The sequence below is a fragment of the Wickerhamomyces anomalus genome, assembly GCF_001661255.1.
Source record: "Wickerhamomyces anomalus NRRL Y-366-8 unplaced genomic scaffold WICANscaffold_5, whole genome shotgun sequence".
Classification (NCBI taxonomy): Eukaryota; Fungi; Ascomycota; class Saccharomycetes; order Phaffomycetales; family Wickerhamomycetaceae; genus Hansenula; species Hansenula anomala.
The window spans coordinates 1304345-1324303 of record NW_017567114.1 but is presented as its reverse complement, the minus strand read 5'-3'; the positions used below and the strand labels follow the sequence as shown (position 1 = coordinate 1324303).

At 31.0% G+C, this 19959-nt stretch overlaps 13 protein-coding genes across 13 annotated transcripts; 7 read left to right on the top strand and 6 right to left on the bottom strand.

Moving 5' to 3' along the window:
• Nucleotides 1-279: 279 nt before the first annotated feature.
• On the top strand, nucleotides 280-681 carry CWC21 (U2-type spliceosomal complex subunit CWC21; the record flags this gene model as incomplete). Its single annotated transcript, XM_019185091.1, has 1 exon — nucleotides 280-681. The coding sequence occupies one exon, from the start codon at nucleotides 280-282 to the stop codon at nucleotides 679-681; it is 402 nt and encodes a 133-aa protein (XP_019037671.1).
• A 194-nt stretch (nucleotides 682-875) lies between these two features.
• WICANDRAFT_64600 (uncharacterized protein) lies at nucleotides 876-1688 on the bottom strand (the record flags this gene model as incomplete). The annotated part of the gene is made up of 1 exon (XM_019183769.1): nucleotides 876-1688. One exon carries the CDS (start codon nucleotides 1686-1688, stop codon nucleotides 876-878), a length of 813 nt encoding a protein of 270 aa, XP_019037670.1.
• A 91-nt stretch (nucleotides 1689-1779) lies between these two features.
• Nucleotides 1780-3204, top strand: WICANDRAFT_64599 (glycosyltransferase family 15 protein; the record flags this gene model as incomplete). Its single annotated transcript, XM_019183768.1, has 2 exons — nucleotides 1780-1823; nucleotides 2040-3204. 2 exons carry the CDS (start codon nucleotides 1780-1782, stop codon nucleotides 3202-3204), a joined length of 1209 nt encoding a protein of 402 aa, XP_019037669.1.
• Nucleotides 3205-3385: 181 nt separating this feature from the next.
• Nucleotides 3386-4603, top strand: WICANDRAFT_64598 (glycosyltransferase family 15 protein; the record flags this gene model as incomplete). Its single annotated transcript, XM_019183767.1, has 1 exon — nucleotides 3386-4603. The coding sequence occupies one exon, from the start codon at nucleotides 3386-3388 to the stop codon at nucleotides 4601-4603; it is 1218 nt and encodes a 405-aa protein (XP_019037668.1).
• Nucleotides 4604-5290: 687 nt separating this feature from the next.
• ARG1 (argininosuccinate synthase) lies at nucleotides 5291-6547 on the top strand (the record flags this gene model as incomplete). Its single annotated transcript, XM_019185090.1, has 1 exon — nucleotides 5291-6547. The coding sequence occupies one exon, from the start codon at nucleotides 5291-5293 to the stop codon at nucleotides 6545-6547; it is 1257 nt and encodes a 418-aa protein (XP_019037667.1).
• Nucleotides 6548-6639: 92 nt separating this feature from the next.
• Nucleotides 6640-7569, bottom strand: SIT4 (type 2A-related serine/threonine-protein phosphatase SIT4; the record flags this gene model as incomplete). The annotated part of the gene is made up of 1 exon (XM_019182162.1): nucleotides 6640-7569. One exon carries the CDS (start codon nucleotides 7567-7569, stop codon nucleotides 6640-6642), a length of 930 nt encoding a protein of 309 aa, XP_019037666.1.
• Nucleotides 7570-7864: 295 nt separating this feature from the next.
• THP1 (Thp1p) lies at nucleotides 7865-9145 on the bottom strand (the record flags this gene model as incomplete). The annotated part of the gene is made up of 1 exon (XM_019180604.1): nucleotides 7865-9145. A coding segment is annotated over one exon (1281 nt), but the record flags the coding sequence as incomplete, so codon positions are not given.
• A 230-nt stretch (nucleotides 9146-9375) lies between these two features.
• WICANDRAFT_85489 (uncharacterized protein) lies at nucleotides 9376-10416 on the top strand (the record flags this gene model as incomplete). Its single annotated transcript, XM_019185900.1, has 1 exon — nucleotides 9376-10416. One exon carries the CDS (start codon nucleotides 9376-9378, stop codon nucleotides 10414-10416), a length of 1041 nt encoding a protein of 346 aa, XP_019037664.1.
• A 185-nt stretch (nucleotides 10417-10601) lies between these two features.
• On the top strand, nucleotides 10602-11528 carry WICANDRAFT_80595 (uncharacterized protein; the record flags this gene model as incomplete). Its single annotated transcript, XM_019185089.1, has 1 exon — nucleotides 10602-11528. One exon carries the CDS (start codon nucleotides 10602-10604, stop codon nucleotides 11526-11528), a length of 927 nt encoding a protein of 308 aa, XP_019037663.1.
• A 189-nt stretch (nucleotides 11529-11717) lies between these two features.
• WICANDRAFT_64593 (uncharacterized protein) lies at nucleotides 11718-12079 on the bottom strand (the record flags this gene model as incomplete). The annotated part of the gene is made up of 2 exons (XM_019183766.1): nucleotides 11718-12002; nucleotides 12056-12079. 2 exons carry the CDS (start codon nucleotides 12077-12079, stop codon nucleotides 11718-11720), a joined length of 309 nt encoding a protein of 102 aa, XP_019037662.1.
• A 578-nt stretch (nucleotides 12080-12657) lies between these two features.
• Nucleotides 12658-14034, bottom strand: WICANDRAFT_34168 (uncharacterized protein; the record flags this gene model as incomplete). Its single annotated transcript, XM_019182157.1, has 1 exon — nucleotides 12658-14034. The coding sequence occupies one exon, from the start codon at nucleotides 14032-14034 to the stop codon at nucleotides 12658-12660; it is 1377 nt and encodes a 458-aa protein (XP_019037661.1).
• A 546-nt stretch (nucleotides 14035-14580) lies between these two features.
• SUR1 (mannosylinositol phosphorylceramide synthase catalytic subunit SUR1) lies at nucleotides 14581-15600 on the top strand (the record flags this gene model as incomplete). The annotated part of the gene is made up of 1 exon (XM_019182230.1): nucleotides 14581-15600. One exon carries the CDS (start codon nucleotides 14581-14583, stop codon nucleotides 15598-15600), a length of 1020 nt encoding a protein of 339 aa, XP_019037660.1.
• Nucleotides 15601-16312: 712 nt separating this feature from the next.
• TOS1 (Tos1p) lies at nucleotides 16313-18126 on the bottom strand (the record flags this gene model as incomplete). Its single annotated transcript, XM_019182799.1, has 2 exons — nucleotides 17272-18126; nucleotides 16313-17229 (listed from the first exon to the last, which is right to left on the bottom strand). Exons 1-2 carry the CDS (start codon nucleotides 17717-17719, stop codon nucleotides 16313-16315), a joined length of 1365 nt encoding a protein of 454 aa, XP_019037659.1. The 5' UTR covers nucleotides 17720-18126.
• Nucleotides 18127-19959: the final 1833 nt, after the last annotated feature.

Sequence of the window (19959 nt, the reverse complement as noted above, 5' to 3'; positions counted from 1 at the left end):
ATTTAATGATTCTATGAACTATTACTCGGATATCTGAATAGCCTAGATCTAAATTAATTGTAATCGAAAAGAAAATTTATGTGTCAAATTTTAGTTGTCGTAATTTCTTTTCTTTATATTTCCGACCATTCTCGAATATTCTGTCATGTGATATGACCTCGTATTGTTACATAATGGCTTATTAAGCCAAAGAGAAATAATTAAAGAAACAAATACATGAAAGAGTTGAAGAGTTGATGAATCAATGAATGATTATTGATTTATTGGATCATCCTCATAATGTCTTATAACGGAATCGGATTATCAACAGCTAGAGGATCAGGGACTAATGGGTTCATACAGAAAAACTATACAAGATCAAACAATGAAACTTCATATTCCAAAAGATTAAAGAATAAACAAAACGATGCTAAAAGGGATGCATTAATAAACAATAGTGACTTGATAAAAGATAAAGAACTAGTGAAACATGATGAGAAGAGAAGTATAGAGTTGAAAGTTAGTGAATATAGAGATAAGTTGGAAGAAGAGGATGAAGATTTGGATGATGATGAGATTGATGCTAAATGTAAAGAGTATAAAGAAGAGTTAATTAAAGAGTTTAATATAAAGCAAGGTTATAAATCAAGAAGATCAAGAGAGGACTCAAGAGATACAAAGCAACAGGATGTTGATTATTGAAATAAGACCTACATGTGATTGGTTAATTGATGCAGTTTATTGTCTATTAGCTAATATTTCAAGTGTTGTTAATGTGTCATTAGAATTCATGTTTGTGTTTTTATTTGGCCAGCAAATTAATAAGTTGATGCAATTTCATAAAGCAAGTTAAAAGGGATGATCTCAAATCACCACTTGATCAATTATTGGGATATTCACTTCAAAATCTCTGTACTGATTAAAATATTTGTGTTTTCAATTTTCAAATTATTGATATCCCAAATCAACATTCTTAAATCATTATAAAACCAAATATTTTGGTCGAATTTTTGGTTAATTAAAAAAATCTTCATTTTAGATTTATATCTTGGATAAGTTATGAATTTTTTGATGAAATCAATGTTTAATTCATTTGAATTAATAAATGACATTATTTCAAATTTGATTAATTTCCCTTTATTATTTCTAATAGTTTTAATAAATGATAATTCTTTAACATTAAAGATTTTACAAAGTTCATTATAAATCTCAAATTTAGACGAATGATCATTAAATTTTTCAAATGAAATTGATTTCAATTGATGAGTTGAAGTTAATTGATCAGAAGATTGACAAATTGGTTGAATTGTCATATTATTTGTAGATAAATCAAAATTATTTGAACCTAAATGACCAATTTTCAATTCTTTAATGTTTAACAAGTTCAAAATCAAATCATTGATGTTGCTGAATAATAAGAATCTTGCATTTAAATTTGAATTGAAAGGTCTACCTTGAGGTTTATTTGAACCTGTTCTTTTTTGAATCTTGAGAGCTGATTGATAAGGAACATAGTGTTTCTTTTTGGCTAGTCTTAGGGGTTCAAAGTCCTGGATCAGGATGATATGAGGAGGATGGGTAGCAGCTACCTCATTCTTGTTGTTATTGCCACCGTTGTTGATGATTGTATCATTGATCAAGTTATCAATCTTGATCTTTGCCGAATGGGACAAATGCTGTTGTTTGATTTGTAGAATGAAGTTTGCCATTGTTACTCTTCATTAAAACCATCTTCACCTTCAAAAAGAATTGAACTCATCCTTAAATACTTTTCCTTTCCAAACAAGAAACAAACAATTCATGTTGAAAATTCAATCAACAAGTTCAAATTTGTTCCGTTTAAAGTAATTTTGAAAATTGAATTGGATTGTTACGTAATCCATGACTAAGCATATCTCGTTCCTGTCCCAAAATGGAGTATTTCCTAAAGGGGAAACCCAATTCCAGGGCTTTTTTTAGAATTTCAACTTTGGACAAACAAAAAAAACAAAAAAACACGTCAAAATTTCACTCATTTACTTTAATACCCATAACTCACCAAACTAAATCACCATGGCCAGGTTGAACGAGAGAATCATCAGAATCGCCGTGTTCAGTGCAGGGATCATAGGTCTTATCTTCCTTCTCTCAAACACCACTTCTGGTCCAACTTATGTTAGATCTGTCAAGAAGCCTACAACTCATCCAGCTTCAAATGCTCAATCAGGTACAGGGGACCATTTAATTAATATCCCATTAGCTGAAACAACCTATGTTCGTGAGAATGCCACTTTTGTCTCCCTTGCCAGAAACGAAGATTTATGGGAATTGGTTCATGCTATAAGATCTGTTGAGGATCGTTTTAATCGTCAATATAAATATGATTGGGTTTTTTTAAACAATGAGGAATTTAATCATGAGTTTAAAACTGTGATGACTACTTTGGTTTCAGGTGAGGCTAAATTTGGGTTGATTCCAAAAGATCATTGGTCTTATCCTAGTTGGATCTCTACTGAAAAAGCTGCAAAGACAAGAGAAGATATGAAGAATATCATTTATGGGTCCTCGGAACCTTATAGACATATGTGTAGATATGAATCTGGTTTTTTCTATAGACATCCATTAATGCTTGATTATAAATATTATTGGAGAGTGGAACCAAGTACAAAATTACATTGTGATGTTAAATATGATGTTTTCAAATTTATGAAGGATAATAATAAAGATTATGGGTTCACTATTACAATTCATGAATTTGAAGAAACTATTAAAACCTTATGGAAAACTACTCAGGATTTCATTAAAGAATTTCCTCAATATATTGCAAAGGATAATTTAGAAAAATTTGTTTCAAATGATGGTGGTAAAACTTATAATTTATGTCATTTTTGGACAAATTTTGAAGTTGGTAATATGGATTTCTGGAGAGGTGAAGCATATTCAAAATATTTTGAATATTTAGATAAGAATGGTGGGTTTTTCTATGAAAGATGGGGTGATGCTCCAGTTCATTCAATTGCAGCTTCATTATTCTTACCTCAAGATCGTATTCATTTCTTTAAGGAGATTGGTTACTTCCATGGTCCTTATCATAATTGTCCAATTGAAGATGATGTTCGTGATGAGAATAAATGTATGTGTAATCCAAATGATGATTTCACATGGAAGGATTATTCATGTACAAGATTATATTATGATGTTAAAGGGTTGCAAAAACCAAAAGGATGGGATAAGCATACTGGTTAAGGATAGAATCTGGCCATCGAATAGCATTACAAATTTCAGTTCTTGGATTAATTTAGATTAATTGTACATTTGATTAAAGCTTTGTAGGCTATACGCGTCGCGAATTTTTTTAGATCTAGTTGAAAAAAAAATTTGTATACAGATCTAAAATTAACTTGTTAGAAATCCCAAAAAGTTCAAGATGTCACGATTCAATAGACTTCTGAGGTTCACAGTGGTGCTCATACTGATAATATTCTTCATATCTCATAAAATAATATCGAAAAAGCAATATCAACATGTCCTTGATCTTCAATCCAAATTAGCAAATACAAAATATGATATAAATAGCCAATTGAACATACACGATTCAGCATCCCAAGAGAAAATAATATACAAGGATTCCACAAATGATTTAAAGAATTATCAAAGGGCAAATGCCACTTTTTTCACATTAGCCAAGAATGAAGATTTAATAGAGATGGGTAAAACTATAAGATCAGTTGAAGATCGGTTTAATAAAAAATTTCATTATGATTGGATTTTTTTCAACAATCAAGAATTTTCACCAGATTTTAAAAGAACAATGAATAATTTATGTTCAGGAAATGTTAAATTTGAAATTATCCCTCAAGAATTTTGGTCATATCCTGATTGGATTGATAAAGAACGTGCCAAACAAGTTAGAATATCATCAAGAACTGATATAATTTATGGAGGTTCAGAAACTTATAGATTTATGTGTCGGTTTTTTTCAGGGTTTTTCTATAAATTAGAATCATTACAAAAATATGATTATGCATGGAGAGTTGAACCTGAAACTACGTTCCATTGTGATATAAATTATGATGTTTTCCAATATATGGTTTCAAATAATAAACATTATGGGTTTACGATAAGTTTACATGAATTTGCCAATACTATACCAACATTATGGGAAAATGTTAAAAAATTCATTGAATTTTATCCACATTTCATAAATCCAAATAATTTGATTGATTTTTTATCAGATGATCATGGTGAAACTTATAATCTATGTCATTTTTGGACAAATTTTGAAATTGTTAATTTGAATTTTCTGAGAAGTGAAGCTTATGAAACTTTTTTCAATTATTTAGATAAGGCTAATGGGTTTTTCTATGAAAGATGGGGAGATGCACCAGTTCATTCAATAGCAGTTGCATTGTTTTTAAATAAAGAACAAATCCATTATTTCGAAGATATTGGATACTATCATAAACCAGCATCTAATTGTCCTATAAATGATGATGTTTGGAAAGAGAACAATTGTTTATGTGATCAATGGATGGATGTCACATTTAGACCATTTTCGTGTACGCCTAAGTTCTATGACTTGTTGAAGTTGAAGAAGCCAGACAATTGGAAGGAGCATGCAGCTATGGCGCAATTGGGTGAGTGAATAGATTAAGTATATCTTATATTATGTCTATTATATGATCTATTATATATATTAATCATCTATATCTCTATTATATGATCTATTATTGATGTAATTCAATTGTACCCATCTTGATGTTCTCGACGTGACTTGCACTTAACTGTCGAATCTGTCACACATAAAAGCGTCAGTTAAAGGCAGGACTCAACACAGATGAAAACCTGGAGAAGGATGAGATAATGGAATATGGATATTACTATTATACTATTATATTACCATTATATTACTACTATATCATTATATTACTATTACATTACTATTATAGCTGTTACTGTTTTATTCTGACTCTTCCCTTTTTTCACCATTTTTTTCACTTCCCAAATGAGTCAACGCGATAAGACACAATTCAACACGAGCACCACCACAACAATCCCATTTACACACAATATTTGTATGACACTATATGAAATAAATCAGATATTTAAGATCAGAATCACTCAATTAACCAACATATCTCATAATATCCCACCACTGTCTATATAAAAATCACCATTATCCCCCATTTCCCTATTTATGTCCTGCACCGATGACTCGACAGTTGAAAAAAAATTATATAAACTCATCAATCTCGAAATTTCAATTCTTTTCTCCTTTTCAATTAACAATTCAATTAACTAATTAATCGAATCAAACCAAATCAATCTCAACATGTCTAAAGGAAAAGTCTGTCTTGCATACTCTGGTGGGTTGGATACCTCAATCATCTTGGCCTGGTTATTAGAACAAGGTTACGAAGTTATAGCATTCATGGCCAATATCGGTCAAGAAGAAGATTTCGAAGCTGCTAGAGAAAAAGCCTTAGCCATTGGTGCCACTAAATATGTTTTAGTTGATGTTAGAAAGCAATTTGTCGAAGATGTTTGCTTCCCAGCTATCCAAGCTAATGCCATCTATGAAAATGTTTATCTATTGGGGACTTCTTTAGCTAGACCTGTTATTGCACAAGCTCAAATCCAAGTTGCTGAACAAGAAGGTTGTTTCGCCGTGTCTCATGGTTGTACTGGTAAAGGTAACGATCAAGTTAGATTCGAATTATCATTTTATGCCTTGAAACCTGATGTTGTTGTTATTGCCCCATGGAGAGATCCAACTTTCTTTGAAAGATTTGCTGGTAGAAAAGATTTATTAGCTTATGCTGAAGAGAAAAACATCCCAGTCACCCAAACCACTGCTAAACCTTGGTCCACTGATGAAAATTTGGCTCATATTTCATTTGAAGCTGGTATCTTGGAAGATCCTGATACTACTCCTCCAAAAGATATGTGGAAATTAACTGTTGATCCATTAGATGCTCCAAATACTCCAGAAGATTTCACTGTCTTCTTTGAAAAGGGTAAACCTGTCAAATTAACATATACTGAAGAGGGTAAAGAAACTTCAGTTGTTGATCCAGTGGAATTATTCCTTGTTGCAAATAAATTGGCTAGAAGAAATGGGGTTGGTAGAATTGATATTGTGGAAAATAGATTCATTGGTATCAAATCAAGAGGTTGTTACGAAACTCCAGGTTTAACTTTATTAAGATCTACTCATATTGATTTGGAAGGTTTAACCCTGGATAGAGAAGTTAGAGCAATTAGAGATACTTTTGTTACTCCAACTTATTCAAAAATCTTGTATAATGGATTATATTTCACCCCAGAAGGTGAATATACAAGATCAATGATTCAACCATCTCAAAACACTGTTAATGGTCAAGTTAGAGCTAGATTATATAAAGGTTCTTTGATCATTTTAGGAAGATCTTCATCAACTGAAAAATTATATGATGCTACTGAATCTTCAATGGATGAATTAACTGGATTCCAACCTCAAGAAGCTTCAGGTTTCATTGCTGTTCAAGCAATTAGAATTAAAAAATATGGTGAAGCTAAAAGAGAAAAGAATGATCCAATTGTTTTATAGAGATAAAATTCATCAAGTTTATAAATAGTAATAGTACGTTTTTGTTTTCAAAATTATCATATCCTTCATTAAAATATTAAGCCCTATTCCTCTTACAAGAAATATTCACTTCTTTGAGTCTTTTGCGGAGCCATCTTTTGAGTATCATCAGGTACTGCACTAAATATTTTAAATTTTGGAACTAAATCATCATCAATCTTCATAACACTTGCCACATTACCACATCTATAACAATAATTTGGTGCACTCCAAACCGTGACAACATCTTTTTCTTTAAAATGATATTTAAACCCCTCCATCACCAATTGATGAGCCCTAGCAATCAATTGTAAATTATTCACATGATTAAATTCACGAGCAACTCGACTACCAAATAACCAACCGGCACCTCTTGGACTAACTTGCCATGTATCAACTTCATCAGGATCACTCCAAACTAAATCACAAAACCCACCTTCATGAGGAACTTCTTGAGCTCTTGATAATACTCTAATTTGATCCAACATTCTAATTTCTGGTGATAACCCACCATGAACACATAATATTTTACCATCAATTATGGCAGCTAATGTTAAGAAATCAAAAACTTGACAACAATATTTCCAAACCGTTGTCGAACCATATTTGGTTAAACATTCTTCATAAAACCCATAAACTTGAGTAATCTGTCTTGATTCATGATTCCCACGCACTAAAGTTAATCTTGAAGGATATTTAACTTTTAAACACATCAAAAGAGTAAAAGTCTCTAAACTGAAATAACCACGATCAACATAATCTCCTAAAAAGATATAATTCACATTATCAGGCAATCCACCACTTGTTCTAAACAATTCTAATAAATCATGGAATTGTCCATGAATATCACCACAAACAGTGACTGGACTTTGCACTGGTTGGATATTTGACTCCTCCATTAATAGCTCTTTAACCATTTCACACAATTGCTTCATATCTGATTCTGGTAATGATTGACATTTCTTGACTTCTTCAAGCCATAAATCTGGTCCTCTTTCACTCATGATATTGTAATATTAATTCGTAACTTCGTTATAAATGTTGCTTTGATGGTGATTTTTTTTTCAATCTGAGTATGTTCAATATTCAACTCTTCAATATTCACTTCTCAATTAACCAATTCCTTCAATTTAAACCACTTTCTCTAAACTTCTCATTTGGTCAATTCGCCTTTGATTAAAAACTCATTTTCATTTTTTTTACAATTCGACGAAAATCAAAAAAAAATTAAAACAAATACGAAAAAACATCCCAATCGGGTAATTTACGCTTTTAAGACATCAAATATATACATCAATTCATCCAATTTTCACTTGAATTTACACCAAATTTCCTTTTAAAAACCATTGGAATATCAGTAAATGGTTCTTTTTTAGATAGGACCAAAGTCCTAGCCCTCGAGAGCACATTCCCCCGGATTAAATCATTCTCTATTAATGAAACACACACATTTTCCACAAATAAATCATCTATAGGTTCATTTAAAATTTGATACATTATTGAATCATTCCCCAACGTTTGTGATTGTTGTTGTTGAGTGCCAATGGATTTTAAAAGACTTGTTGCTAGTTCATCATAGCTAAACCTGGTGGATTGTGTTATTGTCATGATTTTATAAAATAGGTTTCTAAATATGAGTACTTTTGATCTTTGAATTAATAAAATTAATATGAATTTTGATTTGAAATAAAGTTGGTTATCATATAAAGTTTTTTGGAATTGTAAATGGTTTCCCTGTTTTAAATATTTAATCAATGGGATGTAGTTTTGTTGAAATTCAATTGATATGTTTAATATTTGTAAACTTGGGATTTTACCAATTAAAATTGAAATTGGTATTAAATATCTTAGAATCCTTATAGTGTTTTGTGGATTATACACCTTGTGAGAATTCATATAACTCCAATTTAAATGATGATAAGCCTTGTATAATTGATTTTTAATCATATAATACCTTCCCAAGATGTATCTATACTCAATTTGTTGAGATTTTGGATATTTGTTGAAATTTAAATTTAATAAATTCATATTGGCAAAGATATTTGCACATAATAAAGGACTATTAATGATGAAATAAATCTTGTTTAGATTATTAACAATGAATATTATTAGATTTTTTTTATTTGAATCACCTTTTAAGGATCTTAAATGATTGAAAATTTTGGTTAATATTGTTGAAATAAATATTAATCTTTTGAATTTTTTACCATTGTTTAATAAATTTAAATATTTATCAATTTTTTTCATCATGGGTACTAAAATTTTGGTAGTTTCATAAATCAACACACTAAGATGGTTCCCAAATGAATTATTTAAAAATCCAATTGATAAATCATTATAATAATTTAGTAATAAATCATGACTTTTCAATATTGAATTTGGTTCAACATCTTTAGCAAATTTCAAATATGATGTGACTATTGAAGTAAATGCATTCCAATCACCATCGAAATAAGATTGTTGCTCAACTAATTGGTCTATATCTAATTGATTTGATTGTAATTCTATTTGTAATGAAGCTATTTGAGATGCGATTGATTGATTTGATAAATTTATGGATAACAAGCTTCCCAATTGAGTCGAAACATCCGTTTTTGCGCAGTCAATAGTCAATGATTTCACATTTCCCAAAAACGAATCCAGTGACATTTTCATTAACCAAAAATACCTTTTTTTTGCCCTCTCAAAATTGAAATATTCGTTTTTGTTGATGTTTTTTTTTTCTGTTTTCATTTCATCGAGAAATTGAATTTTTTCATGAAAAAAATCTTTAATACTCATTAAAACATCAATTAAAACCATCTAAAAACATGAACGTTGCCGGTAGCAGAGCTCCTGCTGGGAGACCCAAGATCCTTACACGTGAGGACTTCGCCAAACAACAACAAGCTAGTGCTGCACCAAATTCTGGCTCAAATAGTCCAAGTACTGGTCAAGTTAAAAGGAAAAACAGAAACAACAAGAGTAGAAATAAGAAAAAGAGTAATAGTAAAGGTATCAAACTATCAATTCGATTATTACCTCCAAATTTACAACAGGATGAATTCTGGAATAAAGTTTCAGATTTGGTTAATCAAGACTCAATTTTGGAGAAATATTTTGTCCAGGGGAAATATTCAAATAAACCATTCAAATTACCAATTTATTCAAGAGCTTATATTCAATTCAAAGATTCCAAAAAACTAGATGAATTCGTCGCCAAGTATAAAGATGTTACGTTTGAAGATGATCGAGAAAGTATGATTCCTCAATTTCAATTGGCTTTACTTAATAGAGTTCCAGATTCTTCAAGACAATATCTTAAACCAAAGCAAAGTTTGGAAAATATGTTATCATACAAGACTTTTCTTAAATTTCTCAATGGAGAAATTGAAAGACCTACAAGTTTTTTGATATCTGAAACTGTTGAGAAAAGGGAGAAGGACCTAAAAGAGAAGGATTCAAAAGAGAAGGAGAAATTGGAAAAGAAGAAATTGGAGAAGAAGGAAAAGAAGAAGCAAGAAAAGAAGGATAAAAAGAAGAAGGATGAAGGTATAAAGACTACTGATGAATCAAATAAACCAAAAGTTGTTGAAGTGAAGCAAAATGAAGGTGATGTTGTGAAAAAGGATAAACCAAAAAGACAAAGACAACGTAAACCAAAGCAACAGACAAGTGAAGGAGATGATAAGAAGGAGAACAAGCCAAAGGAGAATAAACGGAAGGAGAATAAGCCAAAGGATCAAAAGCCAAAAGAACCAAAGGAAAAGTCAAAAGAGAAGCCAAAAGATCAAAAACCAAAAGATTCAAAACCAAAAGACCCAAAGCCAAAAGACCAACCAACTGCTTCAAAACCAAAACCAAAATTTTAAAAAAATCACCATCACCATCACCAGCACCATCAACTTCAACCCCAAAACCAAAGCCAATGCTTTTGAAAAGAACTGATTAAGAGATTTCCATTGGTTTTTGTGGTTTAAGTTTCGCGATTTTAAAATCACATAAACAATTTTCATTCAATTTCAATTATTATATTCATTATGATCAAGGTTAAAGAATGCCACTTGAAGAATCAAATCTAAAATTGATCTCTGCGGTGATCAATTGGTTATCATTATTCCCCAACTCCACCATAACTTCAAACATTTTCAATGAAATATGGAAACCTGATGTTGTTGTTGAAATTTTACAAATTATCCTAGATTCGTCATTTGAGGTTAACCTTGTTAAAGGATTGGATACTGTGGAACAATATGAATTGATTTTCAATAATGTTAAACAATATTATAAACAACATATGATTTCAAGGAAAAAATTTTATAAATATTTGGATTTATTAAAATTTGAAGAATTGAGTAAAGGAGATTTATTAAGTTTGAATTGTTTATGTTTTATCTTTTTGGAGATTGGGTTCCATTGTTATAAATCAAGTGTTGCCATATCAATAATCTCTTTATTAAATGAAAGTGATGAAGAAGAGTTGAAAAAATTTATGTATGATGAAGATGATTTAAATTGTAAAAATTTGATATTAAATCAAAAAGTAAATTTATTGGAATTGGAAAATGGGAAATTGTTACAAAAAATTTCATCAAGGGATAAAGAATTGATTGAATTGCAAAAGAATATGTATTTGAAAAATCAAAATGATGTGAATTTGAATTTGGAATTTAATAATGGGTTAAAGATTAAAAATGATGAAGTTTTAAATTTGAAAAGACAATTAAGTGTTTTACAAACCAAGAATGAATGTTTGACAAAAGAGAATGAGTTATTGAATAATGATTTGGAAATTTTAAGAAATTTAAAAGGAATGCTGAGTTCAAGTGATTTAAACCCAATTTATCAAACAATACAACCTAAATTAATTGAAAGTAATGATGATTATGAATTGTTGAAATGGGAATATAGCTTAATGATGGAATGGATGTCGGTTATTCAAAAGGAAAAGTTTAAGAGACAAGAAAAATCATTAGAAATATAACTACAATAAATGGATTCAATATTAAACAATTGTAATTAAAACGAGTGTAGAAGAAAGAGTAAGAAAAATAAACATATTGGAAATAAAAAAAAGTAGTAAACAACAAAAACTTTAGCCTCTTATGACACTTTACTTGTACATTAATAAATGAAAAAACTAATCATGACCATTGGATTAATTATTGATCCTCTAGAAAATAGCATCAAGAGTACAACAGATACACATAGCGGCAAGACAGGCCATGCAACAATCATTATTATTATCTCTTTGAGGTTGTTGTTGAACATAAACGGGTTGTTGCTGTTGATAATATCCACCTTGAGGAGGTCCTTGTTGATAATAACCACCTTGTTGTTGGTATCCTTGTTGAGGATAACCACCTTGTTGATAGTCGTTGAACCCTCTTGAAGCATCAGCACCTCCAGCTGAAGGTGGTGGACCCTGAGGTGGTTGGTATTGTTGTTGTGGAGCAGACTAGGGAATGTGTTAGTATAGCCCCATGTAATCAGTAGTCAAGGAATACTCACGTTGTAGTATTTTTCAGCAGACATATTGATCAAGTACTAAATTTAATCCAGTCTAATTGATTTCTAAATTCTCTTTAATTTTGATCTTGTTGATGTTGTTTTTTTTTATCCCAAGAAATTTAATTAAAAAAAACTCTCTGTCAGTAGAACACGTGTCAGTATTAAGTATGGGAAATTGATTGGAATTGATTATGGAGTTGGTAGTAGAGAATTATTGGATTAATAGGTTAATATGTTGATTTAATTTGATTCAATTTACTCTTTAGTTTGTTTTTATTTGTATCCATTCCTTTTCTTTTTCCGAACACTGTAGTCATGGCTAATGCTCAGCCATTTGTCTTAATTAAGCATCGCCTTTTTTCGGAACCAAAATGGCCGTTGATGAGGTTGAATGAGTATAAGTTATTTAATGGTTACTAGATATTAAATAGTTATGCTATAAGTTACTAATGGTCAGCTATTGGTTATTGGTATTTGTTTGGTTGTTTGATGTTTATTGGTACTGCCTGTATTCTTCTCGCTATTGTTATAGTCGATCTCATCTCGTATTTCAATCTATACAATTATTAATATAACAATAACTTCTATCTAAAATCTATCAATCAGCTATTCCTCACGAGCACCCTGGAGTCACCTTTCATCAATCTCTCTCTCAATTCTTTATCCCAGGCAAAGATATATAACCCTTTAACACCTCTAGTCAACAACACATTAACACTATTCAAAATAATCTTTTCCTTAACTTTATCAACATTATGTATATTCTTCTTTTTAGTGAACCCAGCATTATCATCATAAAATTCAGGCTTAATTTTAATACAATCCTTAGTAGAATCATATCCAATACTTCTACCTAGGATAACACCTGCATAATTTAAATCAAACCCTTGAATAGTATAAACAGAACCAACTTCATCAATTGTATCATCTCTTTCAGACCATGGAGTGGTCAATTGTGGTAAATAACGATCCCAACGTAATTTGAAATCATCAGATTCTGAATAAACAAAATAATCTTTCCCATCTAGTCTATATGGGAAATCATAAGTTGCTAAAATTCTTGATTGTCCAAATTTTGAATTTTGTAATTTAATTGAGTTATACATTTCTTGACAATTTTCAAATATTTTAAAATCAAATGTTTTAGATTCATAATCATCAATTGGTAATGGTAATAATGCCTTTGTTGTAGATAATTCAGTGATCCATTTGATCAAATCAGGTTTAGCACTAACTCTAAACTGTTTTGTTAAGTTGAAACTTTCGAAACTTTGTAAAGATTGTGTTTCCAAAAATGGCAAAATTGAAGCACCATCTTTTGAATCATTTAAAGACCAATATGATCCCATTCTTAATGATTGTTTCTCATCAAATACAATAATAACAATTTTAGATATTTTCAACAATTCTTCTAAATGATTATCTTGATTAAATCTCTTGAATGGATCTTTTGCAGTGGCTAATAAATGAGCTTCATCAATAATCAAGACATCAACCTTATCAGTGTCTTTATTCTTTTGAAATTTATTAATCAATGAAGTTGGTCTTTCTAAATCAGTTTTCAAAATATATGGGAATTGTCTTGAGATTTGATGATATAGTTTCAACATTTCAGGATGATTAACAACAAGGTAATTCTTTGTGTTTGTTAAGATTTGTTTCTCTGCATCACTACTAGTTCTTGAAATCTTTTGAATCTCATTAAATAATGAATTCAATATAACTGATTTACCAGTACCTGCATCACCATCGATCAAATAAACTGATGGATTACCAGTATAATTCTCAAGATTATCATTAATGAATTTGAATATATTGGATTTTAGTACTTGTTGTTCATCAGATAATTGAATTTGTGAAATTTTCTTAACAGCAGCACTTGGTATAAATGGTTGATTATTATCAGATCTTTTGGTATTTCTCTTATTGGTATTACCAGATGGTCTCTTTCTGGAGGTGAATGCCTTAGCTGTGGTCATATTAAAGTGGAATGATCTAATAGATCTTAGCATTTGGAATGTGAATGGGTAAATTATTTAAATCATGTTTCTAAAGTCCGTTTTTGAGATTTTGGTTATAGAAAAAAATGGTCATGTGATTGGTCATGTGATATCATACCGATTACCTAATACTTTCATATAATATTACATAATCATTGCATCATAATCAAAAATTAACTAATTAATAAAATAAACCCTTCATCTTAAAATAAAATAAACCAACAATACAAAAATAACTAATCCAAAAATAATCCATCCCATTTTAAAATAAACTGCCCATTTCCAAATGCCCCCCAAAACTTCGGCCGAGGCCCAAAACACAGCCCTTTTTTCTGCCAATTTCTCAAATTTCAAATTTTCGCGACCTTTTTTGGGCTTTTTTTTGCTGTTGCCAAAAGAAAAACAACCATCGAGAATTTTTTGTTTACCCCTATTCACAAGTTATAAAAATAGTTAACAATCGTTCATTCATTCATTTAATATTTTGCTATATCACTCTATTTGCTTACTATCCCCAATGAAAGTATGAGAAAAGAACTACAATTCCTTATATCAATACATCTCATCATAGTATTGTTTTTACTATACCAAACTTTTGACTTGATTACTCTGATTTATGATGATTCTTATCAAGATGCTTTACTAGATATAGATTTAAATCCAACATCTCCAAAAGATCAACTAATCCCTAAAATCATTCATCAAACTTATAAAGATACAAATATCCCTTTGAAATGGCAAAAAGGTCAACAAAATTGTATAAATTTACATCAAGATTATCAGTATATCCTTTGGACTGATGATATGGCTAGAGAATTCATAAGTGAAGAATATCCATGGTTTTTAAACACTTGGGATAATTATAAATATCCAATAGAAAGAGCTGATGCTATTCGTTATTTCGCTCTAAGTCATTTCGGTGGGATTTATATTGATTTAGATGATGCTTGTGAGAAAAAATTGGATCCTTTATTAACTGTTCCTGCTTTTGCTCGGAAAACTTTACCAACTGGTATTTCAAATGATGTTATGGGTAGTGTTCCAAACCATCCTTTCTTTTTGAAAGCTGTTGATAATTTACAAAGATATGATTGGAATTATTTGATTCCTTACTTAACAATCATGTATTCAACTGGTCCTTTGTTCCTAAGTGTTATTTGGAAACAATATAGACGTTGGAATACAATTCCAGAATCTGAAAGAGTTAGAATCCTATTACCAAAAGATTATAAAAAACATGCTTCATCTTTTTTTTCAATAACTGAAGGTAATTCATGGCACCTTGATGATGCTAAATTCATCAAATCTTTAGCAAATCATATTGGATTATGTGTTTTCCTAGGTTTTACATTAGCTGCCATCTTATTATATGGTGAATATAGATTATATTGTTGGTTAATTAATGGGAATTATAAGAAATGCTTTGTTAGAAAATTATGGAATAAAGTCATCAAGAAAAATTCAAATATTAAAAGAAATAGAAAAAATAGTAACTTACCAGCTTCTGAATATATTCAATTGAATTCAAAAGAAGTTGAAGTTTAAATCATTTAGTCATTTTACAGAAAAAATTAACAAAAAAAACAACAAAAAAAACAATCACTTTTATTAATGATCATGAACAATTCATACTACACACATACACTTCAAACACTACTTTAATGTCATTTCATTCATACTTCATAATTTTTATACTTTTTTCACTTTCTGTCATAATACATTGTTTATTTCCACTTTGTTTCATTTTCACATTGTTTTTTAAGTTATTCTCATTCTTCAGGTGTATATTAGTTTCAATCTTTATTATACTATTGTTTAAATATCAATAAATAGAATCATGAGTGTTTACAGATTTGAATTTGTAGTTAATTTTCAATCGCGTCTTTGCCGTTGTTTACGTGTTTTCAATATTTACATAACAGTTTGTTGTTGGGGACAATACAGTTGCAGTATATCACCTAGGTGAAAAATGCACAAGTCACATGAGAGAAATTGATTAAAGAAAACATAAATGAATCATCTTCATGAATAGACGTATGAATTAGAGATATAGTTGATTGAGAAATCAATATCATAAATGTCGCTTTACTGTTATGTCTACTGCAAAAGATGTAAAATTAACCATAAAAAACCAATACATTAAACTAAAACCAATAACAATAACATAAAAAACAATAATCAAGCGTCTTATACTATAATACACTTTTTCCTATTAATAAAAAAAAGAAGAAAGTTTTTGAAAAAAAGAGTACTAAACTTATAATTTAGCATCACCACCAGTTTGACTTAACCATGATGAAACAGTTGATTTACTTAAACCTGAACTGAAATCAGATCCATCATCAACTTTAACAACATGAATTTCACCATCACTTGTAAAGATAGCAGCACCTTTGAATGAACCAGAAGTTGGTCTTGAGAAATAATCTTGAGAACCACCACCACCTCTTTGAGAACCATTTGAACCTTGACCACTATGTAAATGAGAGATTAATCTTTCATCACCTTTTGATAAAATTTCAAATAAATCTAATTCACCACAACCGGTGGACCAACATGAACATTTTGAGTTACCATATTGTAAAGTTCTTGGAACTTTAGCATTTAATAACCAAATAGCTGGCATATCTGGGTTTGAAGCACCTGAAGAAGAAGAATCATGAGGCATTTCAAATTCAAAGACAAAGATTTTTTCAGCGCCACCAAAACCATGATAAGCTGGAATATCAGATCTATAATAACCACAACTATCACCTGAACATTTTGAACCACTGAAGATAGCATATTCTTCATCAGATTTTAATAAAACTTTATCTAAGGCATTGGCACTTGATGCACCATCAACACCATTTGAAGCGGCATATGATAATGAGTTACCGAAACATGAAGACCAAGTACCTGAACCTGAACCACCTTTAGTGTTCAAGAAGGTACAGTTTTGAGTAGAACCTGGTTGGTAGTAAGCAACTCTGTTCCAATCTGATGATGAACCTGAACCTGAACCTGATGATGAAGATGATGAGGATTGAGATGAAGATGAGGATGAAGTTGATGATGATGATTGAGCACCAGTTGAAGATAAAGTGGTTGTTGAATCAGTAGCTGATGATTGACCATTTGATGAAGAAGTTGAAACTTTCTTATCAATAGCTTCAAATGATGATGATGAAGTAGCTTCTTCAGTTGGAGTTGATGAAACTTCAGTAGTACCTTGACTAGTAACTAATTGACCATTAGCATCAACGAAAACGGTTTGAGTAACTTCAACAACTTTGGTGGCAGCTTCTCTTTTATGAGCATGATGAACATGTTTAGTTGTAGTACAACCTTCAACTTCTTCAACATCTCTTTTTTGATTATTTGAACCAGAACCTGGATAATAAACACCAAATTGTAATAATCTAACAGGACCTCTAAAATGAACAGATAATTCTTCATCTAATGGAGAATTAGAACCTTCAAATGAAACTGATTTTTGGGAACATTCACAAGATTTTTCATCCATATTGGTAACATCTGAATATGAACCTGAATAACCAACATTTGAATAAACAACAGCATCAACTTCATCACAGTAGTAATTACCACCAACGAATGAACATCCTGCTTCAACTGTAGTGAAGGCAGCTAATAATGATAATAAAATAGTATTAGTGAATCTCATACTAATTCTTCTTTTCTTCAATTAAGCTTGAGTTGGGTATCTGAATTGAACTAAAAAACTAAAACGATTGTTTGAAAAGGAATGGATGTAAGTTCTAATTGAAATCTCTCAAAGTTATAAGGAATGACTAAAGGTTAGAAGAGAGATTGTTTTTTTAACCAAATCAAATAAAAAATGTATTTAATTTAGATTGACAATAGAACACGAGTTACAGAAGTGTAAAAAATCCAAAGGGATATGTTTATGTTTCTTGAAAGGAGCGAACTCGTTTCATATTTATATCATCGTCCAAGGAATGTAAACAACCTTCAACCGCAAAAATTGCAAAAGAAAAAAAAAACTAGTTTTGAATCATGCACCTCCATGCAACATTGTACCGCGTCTTGTAAACAACTCGATCGCAAAATTGCCCAATCCGGTAGTCGAAATAGGATCAATCGCCGATTTTCAGGCATTCGTCAGACGTGTATTTATGCAGCTCAAAAGAATTTGGTAACCATGGTGAAAATTTTATTTCCCAATTGGGTTCTTTGCCCAACCATCAAAACCCATCTCGAGTTGAAGAGCTGGTTGAAAAGTTGGAAGCCAGCCCCAGTGGGAGGGAGCATACACCTGGTATTATCATTCATCATCACCTTATTCATGGGCTCATTAATAAATGATTTGATTTCATTCACTTTTCCATCAGAAAGAGTCTGGACCTAATCAGTTTGCAAGCTGATGTCCGTCGTCCTATACACAGGTGTTTACATTTGATTCGCTAGGCTCAACTACAACACCAAGGCTGGGCAAGAGGCGACTGAATTCTTAGCCAGCGCTGTGCTATGTTTTACGCTGACTCTACCCTCTCCCGCCACCAGAGCTAGGCAGAGATTCCGTTCAGATATTTACGCAGGATCTATGACGATCTAAAAAATTCTGACTTGTTTTCCCTTTGGTGAATCATATACAAGAAACCTGATCAACAACTAAGTTGATCCTTCAAAACTACTCATTTCGCAACTATAGCCTACTTGCCTACTTGGGTTAACTATAAAAATACCAGTCGTGTTTGTAGGGTACGTGTTGAAGAAATGGAGACCGCGATCACTCACATTCTTTTGAAGTTACAATTTGAAGTGTACTTTTTGGTTCATCAACTTGCACAATTTTTGACCAATTAATTGAATCTGGAACATAGATATACTAACTTATTTGAGAACTAGAACTTCTAACGTTTGAACATGACATCATGTAAAGCATTTAATCAAACTAATTTGAAGAGAAATCAAACGGTTTCTGCTTAATCACGGGGTCGTTAATTATAGTTAACATGTTCTGCATGCTCCTTTCAGAATGTGCTTATCGGTGTGTAATTTAACCCCTACATGATCTAGATTAAATTGAATACACGAGAATTAATCAGAAAGATGGTTACTTTCCTTCTACCTGTTCTTTTCTTCTTGTTTCTGAAATCAAACTCGTTGATGAAAGACTAAAGTTTAGATCAAGGTTCAAGAGATCTCAACAGCTGCCAGCTGGTTTCTTCCATTCACGATTTCAAAAGAACAGGTTCTCGACCATCTTTAAAGAACCATTCCTTTCAATCATTCACAGACTACGACATATCTTATGGTCTGAACATTCGTAAGTTACTTCAGAAATCGAGAATGCCCATAAAACCGTGTACAACGTGGCTTTGGGAACGTTGGCTAGACTTTACATCGTGTATGCAAGAACTAACCTAATAAAAGTCAAAGTACAACAGCCTACTCTAACATCGATGGTTTATCACACTAAAAATTCAAAGCGGTTCAAAAAACCGTTGAACAAAAAGAAACAGATCGACATACTCGGTGTTCATTTGGCGAATGAAAGTTTAATCAAGTTGGCGAATAACTTCAACATACACATTCCACCAAACCTTGAATGGAGAACTTAGCCAACATCACATAGCCCTTAGTATAATTCAATACAAAAAAGGTATCTTACTGTTTGCAAAACGTTTCGTAACGGTTTCAAAGTGTTAAAAAATTTTGAGCTTAATGTAGGTTAATGCACGGGAACAACCCATAAATCTAATTACTTTACCTTTTTTGGTGAATTACCCAAATAGGCAAATTACACTTTTGAATCAATTTTATATTATACTTTGGAGATAACCAATAGAAAGATAAAATGAATAATATATTATAATAATGATCATATTTGAGTACAGAACTACTAGTCTAGTAAATCTCAAGGCAATCGGCGCAGTTTTC